The 25,090-nt window shown below is 39.0% G+C and overlaps 1 protein-coding gene and 1 long non-coding RNA gene across 3 annotated transcripts; one reads left to right on the top strand and one right to left on the bottom strand.

Annotated features, from left to right (window-relative positions):
- Window positions 1–824: 824 nt before the first annotated feature.
- On the top strand, window positions 825–10,978 carry LOC100702285 (protein phosphatase 1D). Of its 2 annotated transcripts, XM_005471924.4 has the most exons (7): window positions 826–1,516; window positions 2,962–3,190; window positions 6,604–6,728; window positions 6,854–7,035; window positions 7,288–7,515; window positions 7,788–7,875; window positions 8,831–8,968. In XM_005471924.4, exons 1-6 carry the CDS (start codon window positions 1,000–1,002, stop codon window positions 7,869–7,871), a joined length of 1,365 nt encoding a protein of 454 aa, XP_005471981.1. In that variant the 5' UTR covers window positions 826–999; the 3' UTR covers window positions 7,872–7,875; window positions 8,831–8,968. The 2 variants fall into 2 exon arrangements, with proteins under 2 accessions (XP_005471980.1, XP_005471981.1); XM_005471923.4 differs by lacking the exon at window positions 7,788–7,875 and having other exon boundaries at window positions 825–1,516; window positions 8,831–10,978.
- Window positions 10,979–11,576: 598 nt separating this feature from the next.
- On the bottom strand, window positions 11,577–18,809 carry LOC112847983 (uncharacterized). Its single transcript, XR_003221833.1, has 4 exons — window positions 18,703–18,809; window positions 14,217–18,638; window positions 12,804–13,034; window positions 11,577–12,434 (listed from the first exon to the last, which is right to left on the bottom strand). It is a non-coding gene; the product is annotated as an uncharacterized LOC112847983 (long non-coding RNA).
- Window positions 18,810–25,090: the final 6,281 nt, after the last annotated feature.

Raw genomic sequence — 25,090 nt, 5'->3', positions numbered from 1 at the left:
TGTGACATGTGCAATGACAATAAAGTTGAATTCTATTCTATTCTATTCTATTTATACTGTAAGATAAAGACAGTACAGCCTACAGTAATAGTGAGAACAACCCAACAGTCAGATGAACCCCTATGAACAAGAACTTGGTGACAGTGGAAAGGAAAAACTCCTTTTTAATAGGAAGCAAAGCGGGGTACCATGGAGGGAGACAAAACTATTTTTAAAAAACGCATTTTTTTCTATTTCTTTATATTTTTTTTCTAGAGTATCTCTAGTACTATAAGCTTTTGTTACAGCCACCATCAAATTATGTGCAGTTAATACTTAACTAGTTTGAGTGGGATACAGTGTCAAAGTTATTTTAGTAAGTAATTTTTATGTTAATTGGAACTCCTTGAAAATCGTGACCTTGAAAAGCACAAGGTTTTTGGCTTTATTTCAGATCGGTTTTTCATAACTGAGACCAAAACCTTGCATAACTTCCAGTTATGTTTAAATGTCTTTTCCCAATTTATATAAGCTGAAGCTTCTGAACTGACACATAGTCACTGATAGTCCGGTTATATAAATAAAATAAATTTAATTAATAAATAGTGTTTAATGAGTCTACTTTTTGCTATCTTAGGGTGTTTTGCTACAGCCAACTAAAGAGTCGGCTTTTGAAAATTATTTGCTGTTAACACTATTATACCAAAGCAAATGTTTCAGGTGTAATATAACATGAGCTTGTTGTTGCAAGGTTTTGGGCTGCCGTGAAGGCAGCACGACAGGCGGGAGTGCCATGCGAAGTGTTTGAGTTGATGCATTTAAAGAGAGAGAGGGAGAGAGCGAGTAAAGCGACGTCATTACGTACAGCGGGACGTCGCTGAGAAGATAAACAAAAAAGGCAGGAAGCCTTCGGCTACACAATCGCGGCAAAATCGGTTTAAAATTTTAGCTTGGAGCTGCAGTTAGTAACTACATGCAGCCTTTTATTGCTTAGGTACGTGCCACACGGAGTTTACAGTCATGGACGACGCAATCATATTCCGTATGAGTGCATTTTCCGAGCAAGGAGGGAGAAAATACATGGAGGATGTTGTCGAGATAAGACTCGAGTACGAGCCGACGCCGACGCCAGCCGAAGACTATCCAAATTCTCAGAGACAAGGGGGACCGGGAAAAGCGGAAAGTGAAGCTATCAAACAGACTCAGAGTGAGACCCACGGACACGAGGTTTCCGCCGAGTCGAGTCCAGCTACTGCAGCGTGGACAGAGAGTTTATCAGACGGGGATAGCGGCAACATCAGTGCACCAACATCAGACCAAAAAGACGCGGAAAATCTAGTCGATACTCGAAGGTCCGTGGCGTTTTTCGCCGTCTTCGATGGCCATGGGGGCCGAGAAGCAGCACATTTCGCCAGGGAGAATCTGTGGGGTCTGCTGAAAAGGCAGCGGGGGTTTTGGTCGAAGGATCACAGCGAAGTGTGTGCCGCTCTACGGAAAGGCTTCATCGCTTGCCACCACGCAATGTGGAAAGAGCTACGTGAGTCACCCAAGTTATCTAACTTGCACTTTATTCCCTCATATTTTTCGCTGGCGATCTTTATTACAGCACGTCGCGCGTAAACTCTCACAATTACGAGTATCGGCATCTTAGATGGCAAAATGCTGTCACGTGAGGCAGCATCCCACTCAGCTGGTTGCTGGTGGCTCCCCCGACGGCCAATCCCGTTACAATTAACAGCGAGCTGTCATCTGACCTCGACTCAGCCTTCGAGGCTGTCACGATATGATGTTGATATGATAGGATGCAAAGACATTAATGGTTAAAACGCAGGGAAAATACTGTTTTAGAGATTTTTTTTTCTGAGAACTTTGGAGAAAATATTCATAGTTTCAGTATTTTTGATGAGGCAATGTTCAGTCCCTCCCAAATAGCATGGGACTAAGCTGCGGGTTTTAAAATATATATGTGGTAACATGAGTTTTATGTGACTGGATTTCTTAAAATAAAAACAGTTTTCAGCTGTGTGCGCCCCCCAGGCCTTAAAACACAGTCACACACACACACTCTCACACACACACAAACACACGGTCTTCATTTCCTCCTGTAGGTGCTGTAAGAAGGGCTCATGAAGATACAAAATCCACAGTTTCCTGTGGTTTCCCTAAAGGTTATAAGGCAGTGTAGAGGTTTTTATAAAATTTTATTTCAGGGTTCAAAAGTGAACATATGCCTCTCACTCTTATGCAAGCTGACCTTGTTATTTTTCTTTTTATGTGGTAGGCTGTTTTAGATATGAGCTGTCCAACTGTGATTCTGCCTAGATTTCTAATTCAGTTTCTTTTTTTGTTTTTCGATGGGGGAAAAAGCAGGCCTGAATTTTTCTGTTTGTTTGTTGTTTTACAGTCAATGCATCTGCTTTTATTATCATAGAATATTAACAAAAAGAAAAAAAATACTCTTGTGTGCGACTTATGCAGGGAGCAGCTCCATTGGTAAGAGTTTAACATCATTATTTTCCAGTGCAACTTTAGGGGAAACAAACAAAACATATACCAACATTGATAACGGGAATCAATGAAGTCAATTATGATTGGACAATTTGAAACCACTTCCCTTTAGTTCTGATAGTGCTAACACCTTTATTGGATCAGCTTTTTAACTCACTGAAGCTTCATTTAGACTTGTGAATCTCTGTAGAGCCTACGGCATAGCCTACATCAGCTTAAGGGTTTTATTTACAACTTATCTAAGGCATAGAATTAACACACAAACAGAAATCCACTGTTAATCCTTGCATTTGTAATAATTCTATGCTTCATAGGTCTGGAGTAAGTTTCTAAGTATGATATTCATAATGTTCATGTAACTTCTGCTTACCTTTTAATGTAACATTTCTTGTTATATTGGTACTCTTGTCTAGAATTTTTGCTAAGTGGTCTCAGAAAGCTGACTTACATTTGACTTTTCTTTTCCCCTTACAGCTGAGTGGCCAAAGACTATTACCGGGCTGCCGAGTACATCGGGCACCACAGCTAGTGTCATTGTCATCCGTGGGGTTCACATGTATGTTGCCCACGTAGGGGATTCAGCTGTAGTGGTTGGAGTGAAAGAAAATGACTCTGACATCACGCTCCAGGCACTTGAAGTAACACAAGACCATAAACCTGAACTTCCTAAAGAGAAGGAAAGGATTGAACGACTTGGTGGCAGGTGAGTCATGAACAGAACCTCAGAGAACTTTTTCTGTGTGGAACTTGTCAAGACTACAGAGTTACAGGCTCTATCAGATAGCCAAATAATATTAAATGTAAGGGTGCTCTGGCTCAGGAGGTAGAGCAGGTCACCTACTAATCAGACGGTTGGTGGTTCTATCCCCGTCTGTTCCAGTCTGCTAGAGTAGAAAAGCGCTATATAAGAACCAGTCCATTTACCATTCAAATCCAGGCATTTGTTCAGTTCCAGCATTGCTGATCTTCTGTCGCTTAAATGTCTGTTGGATAACTTCTTCATGTATTAAGCGCCTTTTGTTACCAATGTCTGAAAATATTTTAATGTCTCAGTGGGGGTGGTGTCTTATACCCACGTGTAATGGTTGAAGGTTGGCTTCTTAGTGGAAGTTCAAAAGCTGTCTTGATTATGCTTGTTCCTAAACTGGCTAATGATAATGCAGAAAAGGAGTCCATTAATCATGAAATAAACATAACTAAGTGTGTTCGGTCCCAGCATAAAATAGAATCCAACAGAATTTGGTCTCATTTAGAATTTTTCTAGTGGGAACTTTAGAAACCTAGCCAGCTAAGGCTAGCTAGCTGCTGCTGCAGCTATCGAGCAATTTGCATTGGTTGCATATTAGGTAATATTAGTTAGCATTAACCAGACGATAGACAGTGCTATCTTAACCCTTCAGACCAAGTGGGTATGGGTATTTCGATCAAACTCTTGAGACTGAACTGATGCATCAGCTTGGGATTTCTCAAATTAATTTTTCTTACTTTAGCTAGCATTTTTCATAATACTAACTAGAGATGGACGATCCGATATTAAGTATCGGTATCGGTCCGATACTGACCTAAATTACTGGATCGGATATCGGCGAGAAATAAAAAATGTAATCCGATCCATTAAATATCAAAAAAAACATCTCACAAAACTTGCGACAAGGCGTAACTCGGCTCATAACCGTAGCATGTCGGAGTAGCGTGCGTCATGTGATAGAGCGGCTGCATGTATTTGTAGCCTTGCTACCAAACCAGCATTTCATCTCTGAGAAAGTTATCCCAGAGAGAAGTAAAGCAAGTGTGTAAGTTCATCTCTGAATGTTTGTAAAGCATTCCCATGTTAAGCTTAACAACCGATATATGGAGCGACTGCCTCTCTCCCTCTCCCTCACCTTCCTGCTGCTACTTCAATCGTGAAACTGCTTAATGATCAGCTGATCGGCTTTTCTGTTGCAAGTCCGTCTCTCTTCTTTGTTTTTGTTCCACTTTGCACCAGAAAGAGGAAACCAGCGGCGGAACAACAGCAGCACGTTTAAGCTTGATAAGCTGTTGTTAGAATTTATTTAATATTACTTTCTAGACCAGGATCCTTTTCTACATAGCTGAGGGCTGGTAACTGTGCAGGGGCGGATCTAGCAAGGTTTAGCCAGGGGGGCCGATAGGGCATTAACAGGGAAAAGGGGGGCAGAAAGACATACTTTTCTTTCTTATTCTCATTTAAAATATCTAGCTTTTAATAAATAATTATCTGAATCTTACACCCAAAGTTTTAATCTGATGTAAAATGTATAGAAGTCCATTACTGTATATAGTAACTATTAAGTCTAATATACCCTAGTAAGCTACAGTACTTTTTCCTTTGGGAAGGTACCATCTGTGAATTCTGCAATTCTGTTGAAGAAAGATGTTGAATCTATTTAATTATTCTTGAAAAATAATTTATTTCTGTGCATTTTTTTTCACCCTGCATCAAATTAAAGTTGATTACGTCGATTAAGCATCATGAGGTGGAGGGTGGGGGGTGGTTCCCTATTTTTTTTTTTTTTTTTTTTTTGCTGGGAGTTTGCAACCCTATTAGTTAGGTTGCTTAATATTTCTGCTAAGTACTCTTTAAAATACCAGAATAGGGAGGATGGAGTAGATTTAAGTTTATTAGATTGATCAGTGTTGCTGAACTATGAAATATTTTGGGTGCAGTGTATTTTTTACATACAGGTATAACAGAATAGCTTTAGTGTTTTTGTTTATTTAAACTTGAGTATGAACTTATACAAAATGCAGCAAGATATTAAAAAAACAGTTTTATTGATTAAAAAACACACTATATTGGATTCATATCGGTATCGGCAGATATCCAAATTTATGATATCGGTATCGGTATCGGACATAAAAAAGTGGTATCGTGCCATCTCTAATACTAACGGACTTACACTAAGCAGACATTCTATTAGGTACACCTAGTTGGTAGTGGACTGGAGCCCCTTTAGCCATCAGAACTAAAAAAGTCTTCATGGTATAGATTCAGCAACCAAACATTCCTCAGACATTTTGGTCCTTGTTTACAAGACGAGCATCACAAGTTCGTTCAGCCATAAGCATATGGGTACATTGTCCCAAAGGGATGGACATGTTCATCAACAATATTCAGGTTACCTGTGGTGTTTAAATGATGCTCCTTTGGCACTAAGGGGCCCAAAGTGTACCAAGAAAACTTCCCCCACACACTATTGCATCAGCAGCAGCCTGAATCACTGATACAAGGCAGGATAAAACTATGGTTTCATGTTGTTTACATCAGATTCTGATTCATCAGATTCAGAAATCAAGGCTCATCAGACCAGGCGATGTTCTTTGAATCTTCTCTTGTTCAGTTTTGCTGAGCCCATGTGAACTGTAGCCTCAGTTTCCTGAGGCTTCTTAGCTCACAGGACTGTCACCGGGTGTGGTCTTCTGCTGCTGTAGCCCATCTACTCCACAGTCTGGCCTTTTTTTTTTTTTTTTTTTTTTTTTTTTTGACACCAATGAGGCATTTTGACCCAGTTAACTGCAGCTCGCTGGACATTTTCTTCTTTTTTTTGCCCATTCTCTGAATAAACCCTAGAGATGGTTGTGTGTGAGACTGGCACCAACAACCTGCCATGTTCAAAGTTACTTAAATCACCTTTTTTCCCCATTCTGAAGCTTGGTTTGAAATTCATCAGTTTGTGTTGAGCATGTCTACATGCCTTATATATATTGCATATTGAGTTGGTGGCGTATGACTGAGTGACTAGATATTTGCATTAACACTCAGCTGAACAGGTGTGCCTAACATAGTAGCCGATGGGTGTGTCTATAGCTATCTATAGCTAGATTTCTACAGTAATAGTCAGAGGCCGTTTAGCCAGCAAGTTGGAACTAATTAGAACTGGGATTTTTTTTGGCCATGCCCAATTCAACTTTACTGGCATTATGCAGGATAGTGTCTTATATGTATCACCACTGTGTGAACACAAGCTGCAATTAACTGCAAGCAGTAGAATAATGGCTGCAGTTCACTTTATGTGTGCAGGTGTCATTAATAACAATGGTTTTGAGCAAAACTTTGTATTGATTTTTTTGTTTTGTTTTGTTTTATTTTTATAGTGTAATGAAAAAATCTGGGGTGAACCGTGTTGTGTGGAAGAGGCCCAGGCTGACCCATAATGGCCCTGTGAGGAGGAGTACAGTCATTGACCAGATCCCTTTCCTGGCCGTAGCCCGATCCCTTGGTGAGAAATTTAACTCTTTATTCATGAGATGTTTAAATGTAAGTGCACGATGTGAGTAATGGCTTTTTTCTTTTTTTTAAAAAAACATCTATTCCCACTAATTATAATTTCTTGTGTGTTGGCAGGTGACCTCTGGAGCTATGATTTCTACAGTGGAGAGTTTGTGGTTTCTCCTGAACCTGATACCACCGTGATGACCCTTGACCCCAAACGCCATCGTTACATTATTCTCGGCAGTGATGGACTGTGGAACATGATGCCACCCAAGAATGCTGTTAATATGTGTTATAGTCACGACAAAATGGTGGTATGTAATAGCACCATTTTAATATTTTTACGTTATGTTTATTGTTATTTATGTTTGCATGCAGTATAGAAAGTGGTTTGGAATTTAAAATGATTACAAAGTTTCTGAAGGTAGATGCCTGCTGTACTTATTAGAGTGGGGCTGTTTTGAATTGATTTTCACACTTTCACCTCAAGTAAACACAATTTCAATTAAAGTGGTATCACTGGAAACCTGAAAGCATTGATTCTCTTTATCTCTTAATTTATTAAGGGGCCAAAGGGAATGTCTTGCGCCCGCCGGCTGGGATGCACAGCTCTGTTGTTTTGGAAGGAACGCATGCTCCGTGCAGATAATACGACAGTCATTGTCCTAGCCCTACAGGAACGCGGTGGCCCAGCTATCCCTATGCATCGAGATGAGATTGTTGTCGACATGGCTACAGGAATTGACCATGTTCCTGGCCCAGGGACGACTTATAACACATGTGAGGTCCCAAAGGTCAGTGCCCTAGCTTTTCTTTAGCCTTTTCCTTTTGCTCAGTTTTCATTAAAGCATATGTTCACAGTGTGTGTTTGTCTTTGGCTATTCACTGTATTGTCCTCTATATATATATATATATTTCAGTCCATTTTTTTTTAATTATCATTTTAATACTTTCACAATATGATTATTTGTAAACACCTAGAGAAATTAGCCAAAGGTCACACAATCAGTTTCCATCAGAAGACCCATGGTTTACCAAATCACTTTTTGTTTTCGGGGCCCAACAGGCGGAGCATGAGGATGGCATGTTTTATGACGAAGATGAGGTATTTGGAGAAGAACATGAGGGATGGACATGCCTGGAGTGGTAGTGAGGTGACTGACTCAGCAATGAAAATGTGTCAAAAATGATTAGCCCATGATTTGCCCTTCTCAAGATCCAGGCTGGTCTTACTGAATCTGATAGGAAAACGCAGCTGTTTGGATCAAAGGATGACCACATCTCTGTACAACTGGTTAAGCTAATTTGTTCTGAAATACTGGTATTATTACCTCCAATGTAGCGCTTTTGTTTATTTAAATCTGTTCATTGGTATTTACCAGAACATTACTGACAAATGAGCACCAGTGTTGGGAGACGGTGAAACGGCTGCTGTTCTCAGATTATTTCCAGGTTGCACTTGCACAACAGCTGGCATCAGTCTAGGAAATTGTGTTACAAGTCTCCGTCAAAGATCTTATTTAAAATGTCAATTTTCAGTGTTTATTCACGCCAGTGCCTTTAGCATCCTTAAAGTCAAGAAGACTGTAACCCTGCTGATGATTGAGTTTATATGAGCGCTTTTACACATACTCTGAACTGCAGCTCATCTAACGCTGTGAGATGGCATCGGGAGAGTATATTTGCACTTCCAGAGCAGATGATGATTGTTAAAGATGACCAGTTTATTTAGGCAGACAGATGGAAGATGGGGATTTTTAGGACTGCATTTACTCACCTTTATCATTCTTTCAGATGCCAGTCATATATCGATATTTACTGTTTGCATCATTTGCACATTTATCACATGTGCATGCAATACACATAAAACTCAGTGTAGATTCATTTTTAGATCTCTGAGTTTGTCTCCATGTCTCCATTCATATAATATAGCTTCCATGAGTCCATCTCATTTTTAGTCGTAAGTTATTAAATGGCAAATTTGTTTGTTTTGTTTATTCTTGACAACTATGCTTGGATTTCAAAATAAAAGAATGTGCACTTAGTTTTTGGAATTCTATTTAATTGCTCAATAATAATGCTAACTTTTTAATGTTCGCTTTATTTCAGTGGAGTGGCGAACCACTGAATGTTCCCTCACCTTTCAAAGAAAGTTCCACAACCCTGGAGCAGGCATTTGGGTTTTACGAAGCCGCTTTCTGTGCGACCACACAGCTCTTACCCACCATTGACTCCGTCGGGGATGCGCTGCCCCCTTCAGACGATTCAGACGATGTTTTTGAAAAGCAAGACTCAACCACGCAGATGGACTGTGCTACTTCCCCTCCGCCAATAAAAAGGTCTCGCCGCTGTTCGCACGTCTCCCCAGAACTCAAAGGTCCTCATCGTCGGCTCGGCCGGCCCCCCAACAAAGGTTTGCCCCCAAAGACGCCTCACGGCGAGACGGAAAACAAACAGTCCCTTCAAACTCAAAGCAGAGAAAGAAGCTCCTCTGAGGAACGCAGCATCCTTTCACAGCACCACAACGCTGCCTTGTGCGTGTGCTGAATCTGGTCTCATACTCAATGTGGTTGTTGGCCGCCACACTGAACTAATGAACTAATGATGTGCATCGTGTTGACTTTGAACCAGGTGTGCCACAGGCCTATTCCTAAATGTATCCTTTTACTACAAAGTCCTTTTTTTTTTCTTTTGTAAATATGTGAGAAATTGTGAATATGTTATTCCTTTATTTTCTTGCCCCCACTTTGTGTTTTGAGTTTTGAATTGCTCTGTTTACGCTACCAAGTGTCATACTTAAGTGTGTACAATATATTCATAAGCCAGCTAATGGGAGATCAGAAAACAACATCAGTTGAGCAGAACTATTAAGCATGTGATCCTCGAGATTTTTATCAACTATACATGAACTATTTTAGATCGTTTTTTTGTTTTGTTTTTTTAACTTGGTGGATGGTATTACATGCTAGCCTTTGTTTGACTAGATTTAATATTTCAGATCAGTTGTTTGGATCCCTGCTGAGCTAAATGTGCTACTGACTCAGCATCTGGAAAGGGTTCAGAGCCAGTTCACGTCAAATGGGGAGGCTCAGGCCTCTAGTATTCTTTAGGGTTCAAGCAACAGGTGTGAGGAAATTATGCAGGTTCCGGTTTTGAATCTGTATTAATTATGTGCTGTTATGATCACAGCTTTTACTCATATGATTGATGAATTTCATGCATAGCTTGTGTTGTGATAAAGGCTAACTTCACACAGATTACATGTTCTTATAATGGTGTGTACTTGTATGTACACAATTTGAGTGAAATGGTCAATTAATGTTTTTTGGGTTCTTATTTCATTTTTGGGCTTTCCTATTATTCTGTTCCACTCGCCTTAATTTATTTTTATTTATCATTTGGCCAATTGAATGACACTTTTGGACCTCTTTACAACTTTAATTAATAAAGGCAGCAAAAGAGGTTATTGAATCGAACGGGTGTCTACGTATTGGAAAAGCCGAGCACACTACCTGTCCACTAGGCACTAACTAACAACTTCAACATGTCTTCCTCTTTGTTGTTTTATACTGTATTCTTTGTATATGCATGGTTTTGCATCCGCAGCTTGTTTGACTCTACGAAGGCAACACTTTATGTTCCGTGCGTTGAATACATTAAGTGCCCGATTCGTGGTGTTGTGTTCATACGGCAGCTCAGCAAAAGTCCCGGCTCATTCATTGCCTTCTTTTTCCATTTTAAAATGTCATGGATGCCTTAGCACAGCCGAGTCCGACGTGCTCTTTGCATTATTTTACATACTTGGCAACCAAACAGGTGACAATCTCTGTGGCCCAGCCTCGAACGCCATGCACCTTCAGTTAGTCTAATTAGTCATTAGTCTAATTCTACCATTTGCACTGCGTCACACTAAATCTGCTCTGCGTGGTTAATATTTTGTTCCTGTTACTTTGAGCGGTTTGTTCGTTTTTGTACGGTGCGTCAATATGCAATAGAAGTATGTACAGTACATTATTATGCAAAGTAATTGGGGTGTTTCAGGAGTCTGGCATGCTCAGATCTATTCCATGTGTTGTGAAGTGTCCAGATGGGTGTTAATGGGCATGTGGTGTGATTTGACAAGTTACAATGCTTTGGTCTGACTTTGTATCCAAATGCTGCCGGTTTTCAAGATTTAACTGTGTAAGTTACAGACTTTGAAAGTGACTGGGTATAAAGTGTTTGTGTGTTGTAATAAAGTTCTCATTTTTCACAGAGTGTCATCATTCAATAATTTCACAACTTTGATAACTAGATTAGCTGTTTGGTGAAGCAGCTTAATCAGTAGACATTTGTGCACAGTATATAGTCTTGAGTTAGCGTGGCGCTGAGATATACTGTAGCAGGGGAGAAGAGAGGTAATAGACCATGCATTTGCTGCTTTTATCCAGTAGATGGCAGCAATGTAAAGGGTTTGAATGCCATCTTGACTGTCGCTTTAATAATAATAAGAAGAAGAATTTACCGGACAAATTGGGTATCTCTTATATAAATCCCACAGATTTAAATCACTAATATTTATATACATGACTTGCAACGTGGCTCTTTACAATACATTTTTGGACAAATAATTTCTTGTTGAACTTCTCTTTTTAGATGTTCAATAAGAAAAGTGGTCAAAAACATGGAGATGTAAGATCTACAGTTTTAGGACAAAAAGCAAACTCCCAACATGGTGGAAAAAATGTTGGTTTGACTTTGCAAATGCTTTGGCTGTCCGGTATTTTTATACCTTTTTTAAAGGAAAAGTACATGGAAAAAACAAATTTCAATACAAGATTGTGCTAATTTATACTATTTTAATATATGTAGTTAAACAGGGGAATTTTATTTATAGTTAAATGTAATTTCTCATACTACATACCATCATTTATAGTTAGAAAGAAATAAGTCTTTTGTAGTAAGATGCACTCTGACACACTCTCTACTTTGCATTTCACTTACACGTTACAGACATCAGATCCATGATAGCATTGTGTTGACTTAAATATTTCATCGACTGTCAGCTTGGCATCTGCTGACCCACCTAACATGCAATGTTCCCCTTTTACTGCAGTCTGTCGCTGTACATCAGCCAGCGAAGCATCACTGTGTCCACCGCATTTCTCTCTGCTCCGCCTGTCTGAATTTCTTACAAATAAGTATGATCAGAGCCAGTCAAGGAGGGCGGTGGAGAGCAAACTGAATGTGACAGCTACAGGAATGTCGTTAAGTGCATTTACACAAATGTTCTACAATATTGATGCACTTGCATATTTCCAGGTTATGCTTCTTCCTTAAATTCCACTGTGTTTTGGAGACTAATGTACTTTTAGTTTTGTACTTGTCACTCTGACAGTTGTAGTTGCCAGTTAATTGCTATCTAATTTATAATCAAACAGCAGAAAAGACAATACTAAAAGTCAGACATGTCCTGCTAGAAGAAAAGGAACAGAGAAGATCAGGTACATCTGTTCCATATTCCAAGGAAATCTGGAAAAAAAAGTGAGGAGCAAAAATGCCATGAATACATTCAAACTGCATCTCTAGTCCGCGGATGTACCCTTTTATTCCTTCCTTCCCCCATACTGTTGGATCTGGTTTGATCACCATTAGAATAGTTTTTTCCAAGGGTAGCTGCCATGAAGGGTACCATCCTCACCAAATCCCGATGCACTTTGTTCTGAAAACAGGCCTGAAAAAAGACGGAAAAACTCAGTTCAGAAAAGAACTCCAAAGATTACTCGGAGTAGGAGTAAAGATTTCAAACTTTCAGTCTCATAGGCAGATGCGGTTGCAAATTTAAGTGAAAACCTGAGTGATTTAGTGGAGAAGCTCCTGTAAACAACTTGAAGCTCAAGCTTTTCTGGCAGCAGTCAGTCCCCCAGTGGCTAACACAGACATTATTTATAATGTGATTTTCTTTAGTTCACCTCCCAAACTCTTTCATGTGTGTATATAGTACAATCTACAGCAAACTTTTACATGTGTTTACTAATTTTGCACTTCATTGTCATGTGAGTGTCACATGAAATTCCATTGATTAACTTAGACTTTTGCTCACCTGCCACCTTCACACTCTCACTAATTGACTTGTTTCTCTCCAAGTGTCCCGTCTCCTTCGGGCAGCATCTCAGCAGACCTTTAATGGCTTGCCCTGCGCCACTCTTGGGAGGCTCTAGAGTAAGTGTTATGACGAGAGAGACTTCTCCACATGATGTAAAATGACGTGCCCTCATTTTCTCCCCCTGGTCTCTCTCCAAAAAATGTGTGCTGGATTGTGTTCAAATACTGTCTGAAAGATAAAATTAGATCGTTTTACTACTGTAAAAAATTAGACTTGGATAGTTTTCCAGCACATAATAATTATATTCCAACAGTCGTCATAATTTGATTTATTCATCAGATGTCCTAATTTATTGCTGCCTATTTAAGCCTGCTTAGTAGCCTTGTTTAAAGGCACTGTCCAATAAATCAGAAAGTCCCCAGTTATGCTTCTTAACTGTTTTTGATGATAGCTACTGAATAGGGCCAGGCTCCAAAGTAATACAGCTTAACTCGATGGACTGTGTTGTTGCACCTTTCCATTTGCACAATGTGCACTTAAATCAGGCAAGAATCTTTCACTTTATTATTTTTTTTACTTTTTCTTACAGTCACCACACCTTCTTTTCGGTCATTCGCTCATGCTGCAAACCCACCCAGGGAAAAGAGGGACCACAAGCCAGTGTACTCCTAGTGGTGGTCCCAAACTCTGATAAATGGGGAGGGTTGCATCAGGAAAAGCATCCAATGTAAAGGCTTTACCAAATCAAAAGTGCAAAGTGACTGTTTGGTAAGTGTAGATTTTCTTTCTCTATTGCTTTTTGGGCAGCAATCGGTTTTTATTGTTCTCTAAGAAGCACCACATTCCTAAAACAACGCAATAAAGCCCTATAAGCTGCTCAGTATGATGAACCTGCTTCATATCACACACTTGAACACTTCTTAATTTACTTTATAAATCAAAAACCGAATCATCCTGGACAAAATGTTCAATGATGCTTTCTCTTAGGAAGTTTGCATTAAAAGCTCATGATTTACAATTGAAAAAAAAAAAAACACCAAAATAAGAATGGCAAAATAAATCAATTTAGCGAATAACAGTGGGCCTAAACTCCTCCACAGTGATGTGAACGACTCACTTCCAGGTGTTTCAAAGGCTTGATTGCAGTTCTGGCTGCCAAGGGTGGCACAACCACTTATTAACTTTAGGTGAAATTACTTTTTCACATAGGGCCAGATAGGTTTTGATACATTTTTTGCTTAATAAATGAAATCATCATTCTAAAACTGTATTTTGTATTTATTCAAGTTATCTTTCTCTAATATTAAAATTTGTTGGTGATATGATGCATGTAAGTATGGCAAATATGCAAAGAATTAAGAAATCTGGGGTATGGGGTAAATACTTTTTTATGGCATTATATGAACTCACGTGGCTTACTCACTGTATCCTCAAGCCCTCCAGCCATATTCTCTTTTCCAGGAATAGGTGAACTGCTTGAGAAAGGTTTGCCTGTTGATCACAAAATCCATTTAACTCTGAGCCAGGTGTCAATGTGCTCAAGTGTCCCAAATACAATGAATAATGCTCCATCACATTATGGGCAGACAGGCTTTGTCTAAAGTCAGTGAGACAGCAAACTACACCAAATTCTGATGGATAGAAATACTTTGACATATCTTTATCTATGATGTGTTTTACGTTGTAAATATAAAATGTTAGTTTAAAAAAGAAATACATTTACAAAAAAAACCTATTTATACATTACTTCATTTCTTAAGACAGGCATTCTGACTTGGGAAACACATGTGTAAATGATAACACTTATTATATTCCATTTTCCTGCTGTGATCTGTCACAGTGTCTAGACTGTTTGTTGAACGTGCCGCAACAGACAATTTGAAATTACAGCCAGCTTGGGAGTAAGCGATGTGGCCCAAGATTGGAGCAGGATTTAGAGGTATGGTGAGGTTAAGATTCTTAACTGTCTCTAAGTCCTTTGATTGTTTCCCTGTAAAATCTTTTTCACCTCACACACATTCCGAACAGTTTGAAGGCAGATTAACCTGCCCAGGTATAAGGACGGCTTTAGTAACGTATCGCTGTCTGGGAGAATATTTTCAGAATGCCTGTGGTTTTTGTTTACTGGAGAATTGTTGCAAAAACCAGCACAATCGTTGAAATCTGTATATAAGAATTGTTCATATTTAAGTAAAAGACACACTAGCTATCAAACCAAAGTGCTCTCACAGAGATAGCCCACCAAAACACAACCTGCTGATGAGCTTTTGCCATCCACAGGAAGTAAACTCCTTTTTGTGGTGGCTTTTTGGTAACCACATGTTACCACAGAGTAGAATGGCGTTTAATCCTCCGCTAATGTGTCCTCACAAGTCATTCTTGTTTGAGACATCCATCTGACCTCCGATCTCTTATAAGGTTCTTACTCTGATCAAACCTCTGAAGCTTGGATTATAACGCCATAGAGGGTCATCACTGTTGAAACAGAGGTGAGAAGTGTTGACACCCAGCATGGGCACTGTGTTTTGTGAAGAGGTCCATAGGTAATCCAGCTGACCTGATTAAACAGTGTGCAGACCTTAAGCTTATAAATCTGTGACCACATACTCTAATGTAATAGAAAATGTGACAGGTTTTGTTTTAGTGTTCGCTTTTAGTTTACTTTTAATATGATACCCATGCTGTGTAGGATTTGACTCCTATTAATTTAATATTCCCAAAGTTAAGACATGTGCTCTCAACAAACTGCTTATCTTTATGGCTAATCGGTCTTTATACCTCAAAATAAAACCCAGGGGTCAATTCAGATTATCCAAGCATCAACCAGTTAATCTTTTTTGCTGGGGAAGATAGGCCAGGCAATATGGACTCAGGCTGCACGTAGACCCTGTTCCACCAAACCCTGGTTTGACTGGGGGCATTGCTGGAGGCAGAGTGGGTGCAAGTTAGGTGTATGCATGGGGACGTCCGCAAATATCCCATAGTCCTACTGCATATTAAATATAAGGTCAAAACACATAGAGTAAAGACAGCAGTTAGTACGCGCCTAACGGATCTCTTAATTCTGGAAACAGATTAGCCAGAGTTTAATGACCTGTCGGGACCTTGTGTGGGGATGCGTTCATGACCTTTAGTGGCGTGTAGTCTCTGAGTTTGTAGTTTGAGCATGTAGTCTCAGCTCTGACAAAGGGTTGTGCGACACTGACTGTGGGGAGGAAGAGACAGGCCTTCTCGTGATGCCCCACTGGCTCCAGTAATTCACTCCATGGAAGATTTTCCACTAGAGCAATCTCGTGATGACACCCCACCCTCAGCCTTTGACCAAGTGAAAAAAATTGATGATCACATGGTGCGCCCTGATACAGCCCTGACCTACCCGCATTTTGTATTGGTCAAAGAGAGGCTTTATTGAGTGAGTCGTGACATTCTCACAGAAGAGGAACACATCCAGTTGTTGGTGCCTAAAAGCCACCTGGAAATTATTTTCCAGGCAGCTCATTATAACCCTCTGTGCAAGTTTGTACTCCGTAGCGCACTGATGTTTGTATGTGCCTGCAAGTGGCTCTTTGTCCTGACTTTGACACCAAGCTTCTAGTGACTGATTTGTTTTTTAAAGAACTTTAATGCAAAGTTAAAATGCTGTGACTCTGGAAGGACATATTTTAATTTCTAAAGCTCTTGTCCAATAAAAACGTTTTCCAAAGTTTATACAACCGGAGCATCTCCCTTGCTGTTTGTCCTTCACTGTTTTCGCTCATTGTTTCTGACACATCTTAGTACATGCACAAACAACAGATGCCCACAGATGCCAAACCATAGAGAGAATTGAAAAGAAATCGTTGACTCATCTCATTCCTGATTTCTTGCTGGTGACAAAGGCAGCACTCCACTGACTGATTGTGTATTGCTAGACTATGTTGTCTTTTCACTTTGGCTTAGGGGGAAAGCAGAGGCGGGAGGACATGTTGGGAGCGCAAAGCTGTCAAACACCTCCTCTGTCACTGCTAGTGCTTTTAGAACTGTTTCACATACTCAGCACAACCTCCTGTAAAGAAAGCAGACTTCAAGAGCCAAACAGGGTCTTACACACACAAACAGACAGTTCTAACCTGACCTAAACACTGTTAAAGCTGGGCTAGGCAACATGTTTTAGTATTACTGGACAAAAAACATCCCTTATGCCTTATAGCAAATTGGAATTTAAGTGGTCTTGTAGGGAACCAGAAATCTGGCCTATCTTTTGGGGCCTAGGCTTGTTTAGTGGACTTACACATGGGAGAATAGGGTTTGATGTGTAAATGCCAGCTTTTACTGCTGGAAATTATGAATATAGTACATTTTTTCATGCTTATGTGGTGCCAGGGGCTTTGAGTAAAGAGGGTAGAGCTGCATCTTTTCTAAAGCTTTAGCCAAAAGTAGAGGGATAAGTTACATTAACCACCAATTAAAATTCCTAGTCACAGTATATCAAATATTTAGGAAATGCTCAGCCAGTCTTTTCAGAATGTTGTTAAAAAAAAAAAGGTAAATTGTACATGTGACAAGAGCAGAATTCCTGATTAGTTTATGAGAATGGACCTCACACTGGAAGATTACAGCCTTTAAGGCAGATAGAAATGAGCAAGACACCAAAAAATGTGATCTGATTAATTTTACCCAAAGTACGCGAGTGTACTCTAGTTTGAAGGGCATTCTTGTGTATTTGTGCACAAATGGCATTTGATAAAATACTCTGCATTTCAAAGGCTGACTGAATAGAAGAATTTGCTCCCCCCCTCAGTAAAACATAAGATAATCTTATTAAGGATGTACTGTAGGGTCAGCAGTAGAGCACAGGTGTACCCTGTAACTTAAACAGTTAAGAAGGGTCTTAAGGGGACAGAAATTATGCCTGACAAGACCCTGACAAGACACAAATAATCTGGTAAAGTATTTAGAAGTCATTTTATTAAAAAAATAAATAAATAAATAAAACCTTTCTCAAAGATGACAATAAGCCATTCATTCGTTTCGTGCATATACTTAAATGCATGAGGCATCTTATACAGATGACAAACATGTGGTACATTTTGATCTTACTGACCACATAACCTTCTTATATTCCTGAGCAATGATGTGGAGATGATCCTGTGTCTAAGCCTAGACTGGATTAAATGTAAGGGATTTTCCGTCTTGTTTTGTAAGGGTATTGCATCACATATGTGTGACATGCATCACATGTGTGTCCAAGACTGTGGTGAACTTTGGATGGGCATCATGGACTTTGGTCATAATTATCAGTTAAGAGTGTGAAGAAGTGCCAGGTCTAGCCTGTTGTGTTTGGATGGCCAGATAAAAATTATGGATGAGCATCTTGGGTGAGACTAGAGTGGCTGACCAGTAACCAGATGACTGTTTTGTCTCCTTGTTCAGATTTCCCTCATGACAAACCAGTCTGAGATTACCATTTTGTTTTGTTTTGTTTTGTTTTGTACAAAACCAAAAATCAGAATAAAAAGGAACTAAATTAATATTAGACATATGGTACTTTAATACAAACTGACCAAATGAAAGTTTCAAGTGTCTCAATCTAAGATCTAATCAAAAGATAAAGAACCTAAAGATAAATATCACAGTTTGGTTTTGGAACAGTACATTTTCGGTAAGGATACAAGCATTCTTCGATGGTGGCTGGGCTCTCCCTTTGAGATGGGATGAAGAGCTTGGTCATTCAAAAGGGACTCAGAGTAGACCTGCTTCTCCTCCACTTTAAAAGGAGCCAGCTGAAGTGGTTTGGGCATCTGATAAGGATGCCTCCTGGATGCCTTCTGGGTGAGGTGTTTTGGGCATGTCCTATAAGAAGAAGGCCCCAGGTCAGACCCAGGATTTGCTGGAGAGATTATACTTCTTGGCTGACCTGGCAACAACTCGGTGTCCCCCTTGTATGAACTGGAAGGCGTGGTCAGCTTGAGGGAAGTCGAGCCTTCTCTGCTTAGACTGCTGCCCCCATGACCCAAACCTGGATAAATGGTAGAAAGTGAACTGGTGGATTGATTTTAAAGGCTCAAGGCTCACCATGAGTGATAGGTGGATGCTCAAAACCAGTTATAATATGAAAGGTTTTTGTATGTGTGAGAGAGATGATCTTTTCTTCCACACAGTGAGCTTTTCTCTTTTGGGTCTTGGGTATTTACGACTAAAGCTTCAGTTATCCTGACATTATATGAATTGCAAAGCTGATCCCAATCAATTTGGTTGATTTTACAATAATCATCACTTGTATATATGTTATGAATTACCTGATTGAGCATCTTCTTGGAACTGAATGTAAGGACTGTTAGGAATGATTCCAGATGAAATCTAAATACACTCTGATAGAAGAGGTCTCATACAGTAGCTGAGAGATGACTGTCCGTCCCCCACCATGGCCTGCATCACTAATCTCAGTTATCCTCTGATGGGATATTAATGTTCCTGAGTAGGTCTTCTACCCATTACATTAAAAAAATATTTCCAAAACCCCTTTTTAATCTCAACATTTATATAAGCAACACCACAAACATTTGATGCTATAAAGCAATGAAATATAACCATTTTTACAAAATTAAATTATTTAAGTCTGGAACAGTTAATCTTTGATCATTGCTAGCAATAAAGCAATATCATGGATGTCTGTAATTAATTATTATATTCCATATTCTATAATATTACAATACTACAATAATAACTGTACAAAACAATACTTTTAACCAACATGAGTTGAGACTAATTCAAATATGTTGCTCGCCTATAAGTCATGTAATAGAAACATGAGTATAAAGTTTGGTATAGATTACTCAGTAAAAGTTCACAGAATGTCAATACCTTAAGATACTTTAGCGGGTAAGCCTAGAGAGAGATTAGCAAATTAGCTGGATCTGTTAAATTGAAATTCAAGGAAATGTAAGGACAAGCGTTTGACTCGGCTCACCCACTTAGTCACCCGACATCTGATCGACCCATCCCCAAATGCTCACACTGGTTCAGTGTGCGTGCACACACACACACACACACGCACACAAAATGAACTCCCTTGACATTATTGTGTGTCACTAACCAAACGTGGGTCAGAATGCAGTTCCAGACTTTTCTGGCTCACTATAATCCCTTCCTATTGCACAGATGGTAACTTTATGCATACCTCTATTACATAAATACACACAGCAGCACCCAAACAAGGCAATATGTAAAGGATCATATAGATTTCTTTTTTCTTCAACAGTGATTTTGACTTCCTTGCTACTAGCAGGGTTTTATTCTAACAAATATGCAGGCCAGATCTGGGAGAGGTAAGCCAGAATTTTCTCGTCACCCACCATGGGGTGAATCCAGTTTTGTTAACAGGATTAAAAACAGGCCAACTTTACGGATTTAAATCAGCTTTGAGCAGATAGCACAAAAGGTTCTGTATTCGTGGTCTACTTGTAAAACAAAAGTTTGCCTTGGTAATATTTCTTATTTTCAGAGAAGGAGAATTAGTATTAGAATTCATATAAAAATTCAGAAATGAACAAATACAAAAGAGAAGCTCAGACTAAATTTTCCTTTATTGGCTCCATTTAACTGACCTGGCTAAACTGGAGACAGTCACTGGGGTCATAGTGGAGATTTTCATGCCCCTGTGCCCCTGCTTGGACCAGTGCCATCTGCTCATCTACTAATATGGCTAGGGCAGACAGACAGCCTTAGCCTGAGTTACACGCTCCCAGACAAACAATACAGATTTAACATTTAGTAAAGTAACTATGAGAGGTGTGGATAATGTCTCCTACATGGTACTAGAGATTTAGTGCAGTAAAATATTGACAAAGGACTAAGCATGCATTAATAAATATGCATATAATCTACCAATTACTTAATATTATACCTAATATTTTATACACATACACTTTGTTCCAGTCTATGACTTAAATGAGGTCATAATCATTTCACTTTTTGCTATGATAAATTGCCATGGTAAACTTGGTAGAGTGCAGAGTATTTTTGCCATGTAAACTCCAGATTAAATATAATCAATGGTCCAGAAAGAAACATCACCATTCCAAGAAGAACCTTCAAACTTGTGTGTATGGATAGTAGGAGACTCTGAAGTTTTTCAGTACCATCTAATGTCTATGTCTGTTTCCCTAATGATGCTTAGCAATTCTTCAGTCTACTGTGTTTTCATGATAAAGCTCGTATATTTCTGTTTTATGTATAACTCAATAATGAAGTTATAAAGAATGAAACTGAGTATTAAAAAAACAAGTGTCCACTGCAACCACTATCGTCATTCTTCATAACCCATTTTGTGGTCCTTGATCATTTTTTTATGCTTCTCCCATTTCTGGAGAAATCCACTGTCACTCTGTTCCCTCTTCCTACCCACCTACTCATCCACTTCAAGCCACATGTTTTGGAGAACTAAGCAGGAGCATGTTTGCAGTAGTGGAAAGCCCTCTTCCAGGCAAATACTTCCACAAACAGACACAACCGTTATAGTATAAATCAAGGACAAGTCTGAGGGCTTGGTTTTTATGCAGAAAAGGGTGGAGTGTCCACTACAGTTCAGGGATGAGCCGCTGCCCCAATTGGAGAAGTTCAAGTATCTTGGGATCTTGTTCATAATTGAGGGCAGAGTGGAGTGGGAGATTGACAGATTGGTGCAGCATCTGTTGTGGATGCTATATCAGTCTGTTGTAAAGAAAACTGGGCTTGAAGATGAAGTCATGTCATTTTACAGGTCAATTTACTACATTCCTACCCTCACCTACGGGCACAAGCTGTGGGTGGTGACTAAAAGAAAGACTGCAGATACGAGTGGCAGAAACGAACTTCCTCAAAGAGTATTTGAATTCACTCTTAGAGATATAATGTGATTCAGTTCATTGCATCAGATAAATACACCAAATATTTTGTTGACATTACTGAAAATTATGTAATACGAGAATCAAAAGAAAGTAAATAAACCTTAAAGTAAAGTAAAGTAAAGTAAAGTAAAGTAAAGTAAAGTAAAGTAGTAATATGGGTTCTACTCAGAATAAAAGCTGCAAGTTGAATTAAAAGTATGGATTTTTATTTTTTTTTAATGCAAATTATAACTAAACTAAACAATTTGATGAAAATCAGACAAATATTTCTTTGATGAGAAATCATTTTCCTATTATATTTGCTTCTTATATTAAGTTAATCTCAGGAAGTCCAGTCAGTAGTCCATGTATCTTAAAGATTTTGGTGATCGGATGAGAGTTACAGATCAGTTTTCTGAGTCCTGTGCGCAATAATAGGGGTCTGACAGAAAATCCCTCACAAAGGTAGAAAAAAGACCCCTACGAATTCCTCACGACCCTAATCTTTTCCTCCTGTTTGGTAGCAGAATGCTGATCCAAAAATATTTATCAAAGGCTTAAGAATAATCAAATATTACTTGGACCTCCAACTTAAAACAGAAATAAATAAAACTAATGACATAAATAGAACTATAGAGCTGGTGTTTACATTCAGTGTAACTGCATATAGTCAACCCTTTGCTCATTTCATTTAGCTATTTGACATATTCCTATTTCTGTCAGAGGTAAATATTCTGTAGATCAGGGGTTGACGAGGACTGAGACAACCCTGAATGCAAGTCTGACACCATCTATTAATAAGTAATTACATTTGATATGCTGTTTAACTAGTTTCTTTTTTATACGCACTGCTTTGAGGTGATGCCATAGAGATATTACCTGTTGAAATCAGTGTCATCTGACGCTCTCTTACACTCTTAACACACCTGTAACTCACACAGAGTCTATCATGGGTTCATATATGCAGATGTTGTCTGCCTAGCTAAGCAGGCATCACAAGCAGGCATCACACGGCTTTTGTGACCGTTCAAAAGGTCACAAAAGCCGTGATTACGAGGCAGTCTTGTAGCATTAGCCTCCATTCTGCTTCTACCTGTTTCCACAGTAGAATCTGTACATTTTACTGTGAAGTGCGCTTTGGACTGAATTACACCAACTTTACTGTCAAGCTTTTTTGTGTTTAACTCTTGTGTGTTTCCATTAGGGGTTTGTGTTAATATATTTGACTTTCCTTAGGTTGAATTGTTAATTGACAATATATGACGGTGCATCTCAGGCGTGTTGCAATTACCTCAAAAATAACGTAAAAAATTACTTTCTACAGGGAGTAAATAAATAATTTAACACAATACTTACAAAAGTGAGGATTTTGTGTAATACATTATTAGTAAAAACACCGATGCTGTTTCTAAGTGAGTTATTTCATGTGACTATCCAGTCCTACACATGATTGTAGGGTTCCCAACCCACCAGTTCCCACTTTCACTTATGCTGTAACGTATATACAGTATACTAGTATACTATAAACCAGCATTTATTATCCTGGAAAGTAGACCATAGAGTTAGTCTAAGGAGCTTGGAAAGAAAAGTGTCTGGACTTCTTTAAGAGCTACCTAATTGTGGATATTTAAATGATGATCACAAAACTGACCAAAAATACATATCTGGTCACGATAAGGGTTTGAACCTCTTCGCTGGGAGTTTTTGCACGTCTGAAGTTTTTTTTTAGCTAATACTTCCTCTGTCAAATTGTTATATTTTTAAAAATTCTGTAAGTCAACGCAGGCGCTGTAAGTCACTAATAACGTCTAAATATACAGCAATGAAATGCATTAGTATTGCCAAATGTACAGAACAATCAGAGGCTGCAACACTGTAGCTATTCTATGTACTTGGGTACCACACAGCATCACTGAGTGTCATGTAATATTGAGTACTGTTGCGACCTCTTGTCCTGTCAGGTTCCATCTACCTCTGTCATAAGCACATAGGGAAGCTTATGTAGCTATGAAAGTTCCCTGCTTTAGAGACAAAACAACGCAACTACAAAACTAATCAAATTTAAAAAACACACACATGGAGAAACAGTTTAAAATATTTTACACAGATCACACTAAGAGTGCTAAAAGAACTGGAAGATAAGGTTTGAACAACCTGAAGCAGAACAGAGACAAGTTAAAACACCGCTCTAGCCTTCTGCTGTCTTCCTCTTATGGGATTTGTGACACTTACGGATCCCAGAAAATGCACAAGAGTGGCAGGCTTGACGAGATGAGGGGTTAATGATTTAACAGCCAAGTTAATACAGCGAAGCAATACGAAAGCTCCAGAATCCAAAAAAGGACCAGCCCTTTGTAACTTATGTCTCTGCTCAAATATGACCTGTTTTTGACTATACAACCCTGAAGCATCATTGTCATAACTTATATTTTTATCTAAGAGGAAAATTCAAGTCTAGTTTGTTTCACTCTGGAAATGCATTGCACTCCAATTTTCAGAGTTGTGACAGTAAAATGGTGGTTTCTCAATTAAAAACCAGTTAGTTCAGTGCCACAGAAAGGCCATCAATGAGCCAATCACTGCTGTGTGTTAGATTTACGCTGCTTTCAAGCTGTGCAGCCGGATAAGGGTTATTTAAAGTGGCCAGTGCTTGTTTGTTTTTGACACACCCAAAGCATTTTTACCCATCAGTAAAGGGAGGACCATGCTTAACCTTAACACATAATAGTTGCATGGACACTGATGCAACAGTGTAGAAGGTTTTAAAGGCAATACAATGCCAGCCTAAAACAGAGTTGACAGTTTAGTCTAATATAAAACTAGTGATGTCTTTGATGTAACACCAAAGTGAGAAAGCCAAATAATAAATGCGTATAACCAAAGTTCTCAAGATTAAAAATAGTCCACTGTTGTAGTAATCTGCTAGTTAGGCTGAAAGTCTCTCTGAAAGCCCCCTAAATGAATTTGTAGGAAAGCAGATCTTACTCCTAATCAAGTCTAAATAAACATAATGGTGTGACAGTGCCTCAACAGGGAGTCAATTCTGCTAGGAATTCTAACATAAGAAGTCTTCCTGCCATGCCACTCATTTAATTTGTGTAGAAAGTAAAATTAATTCTTAATTCTACTGAATGAACAAGCTTTTTTTATAGTGCCCATTAGAAATTTCGCAGCTACTGCCACTTTGATGTAGAAGTTCGTGAGACTAAAATAGTTGTCTGTTAGCATACGTCTGTTAGGCTTTGATTAAATTTGGGCTAAAAACATTTATAGCCCCTACAGCAAAAACAATAACTTGGCCTCTCTTTATAGCTGTTTGTGTCTCTAGTTTAACATCATTGGATTAAGTTGGAATCTGAGATGCTCAAAGTCTGTGCTTGAAGCACCCCTGTAAATGGGTTAATGCAACCTAAAATTAATTACTGCGGCATTAGGTTT

Source organism: Oreochromis niloticus, linkage group LG10 (genome assembly GCF_001858045.2).
Source record: "Oreochromis niloticus isolate F11D_XX linkage group LG10, O_niloticus_UMD_NMBU, whole genome shotgun sequence".
NCBI classification, from domain to species: domain Eukaryota; kingdom Metazoa; phylum Chordata; class Actinopteri; order Cichliformes; family Cichlidae; genus Oreochromis; species Oreochromis niloticus.
Note: the sequence above shows the minus strand (reverse complement) of the source record. Positions and strands in the feature narration are given on the sequence as shown.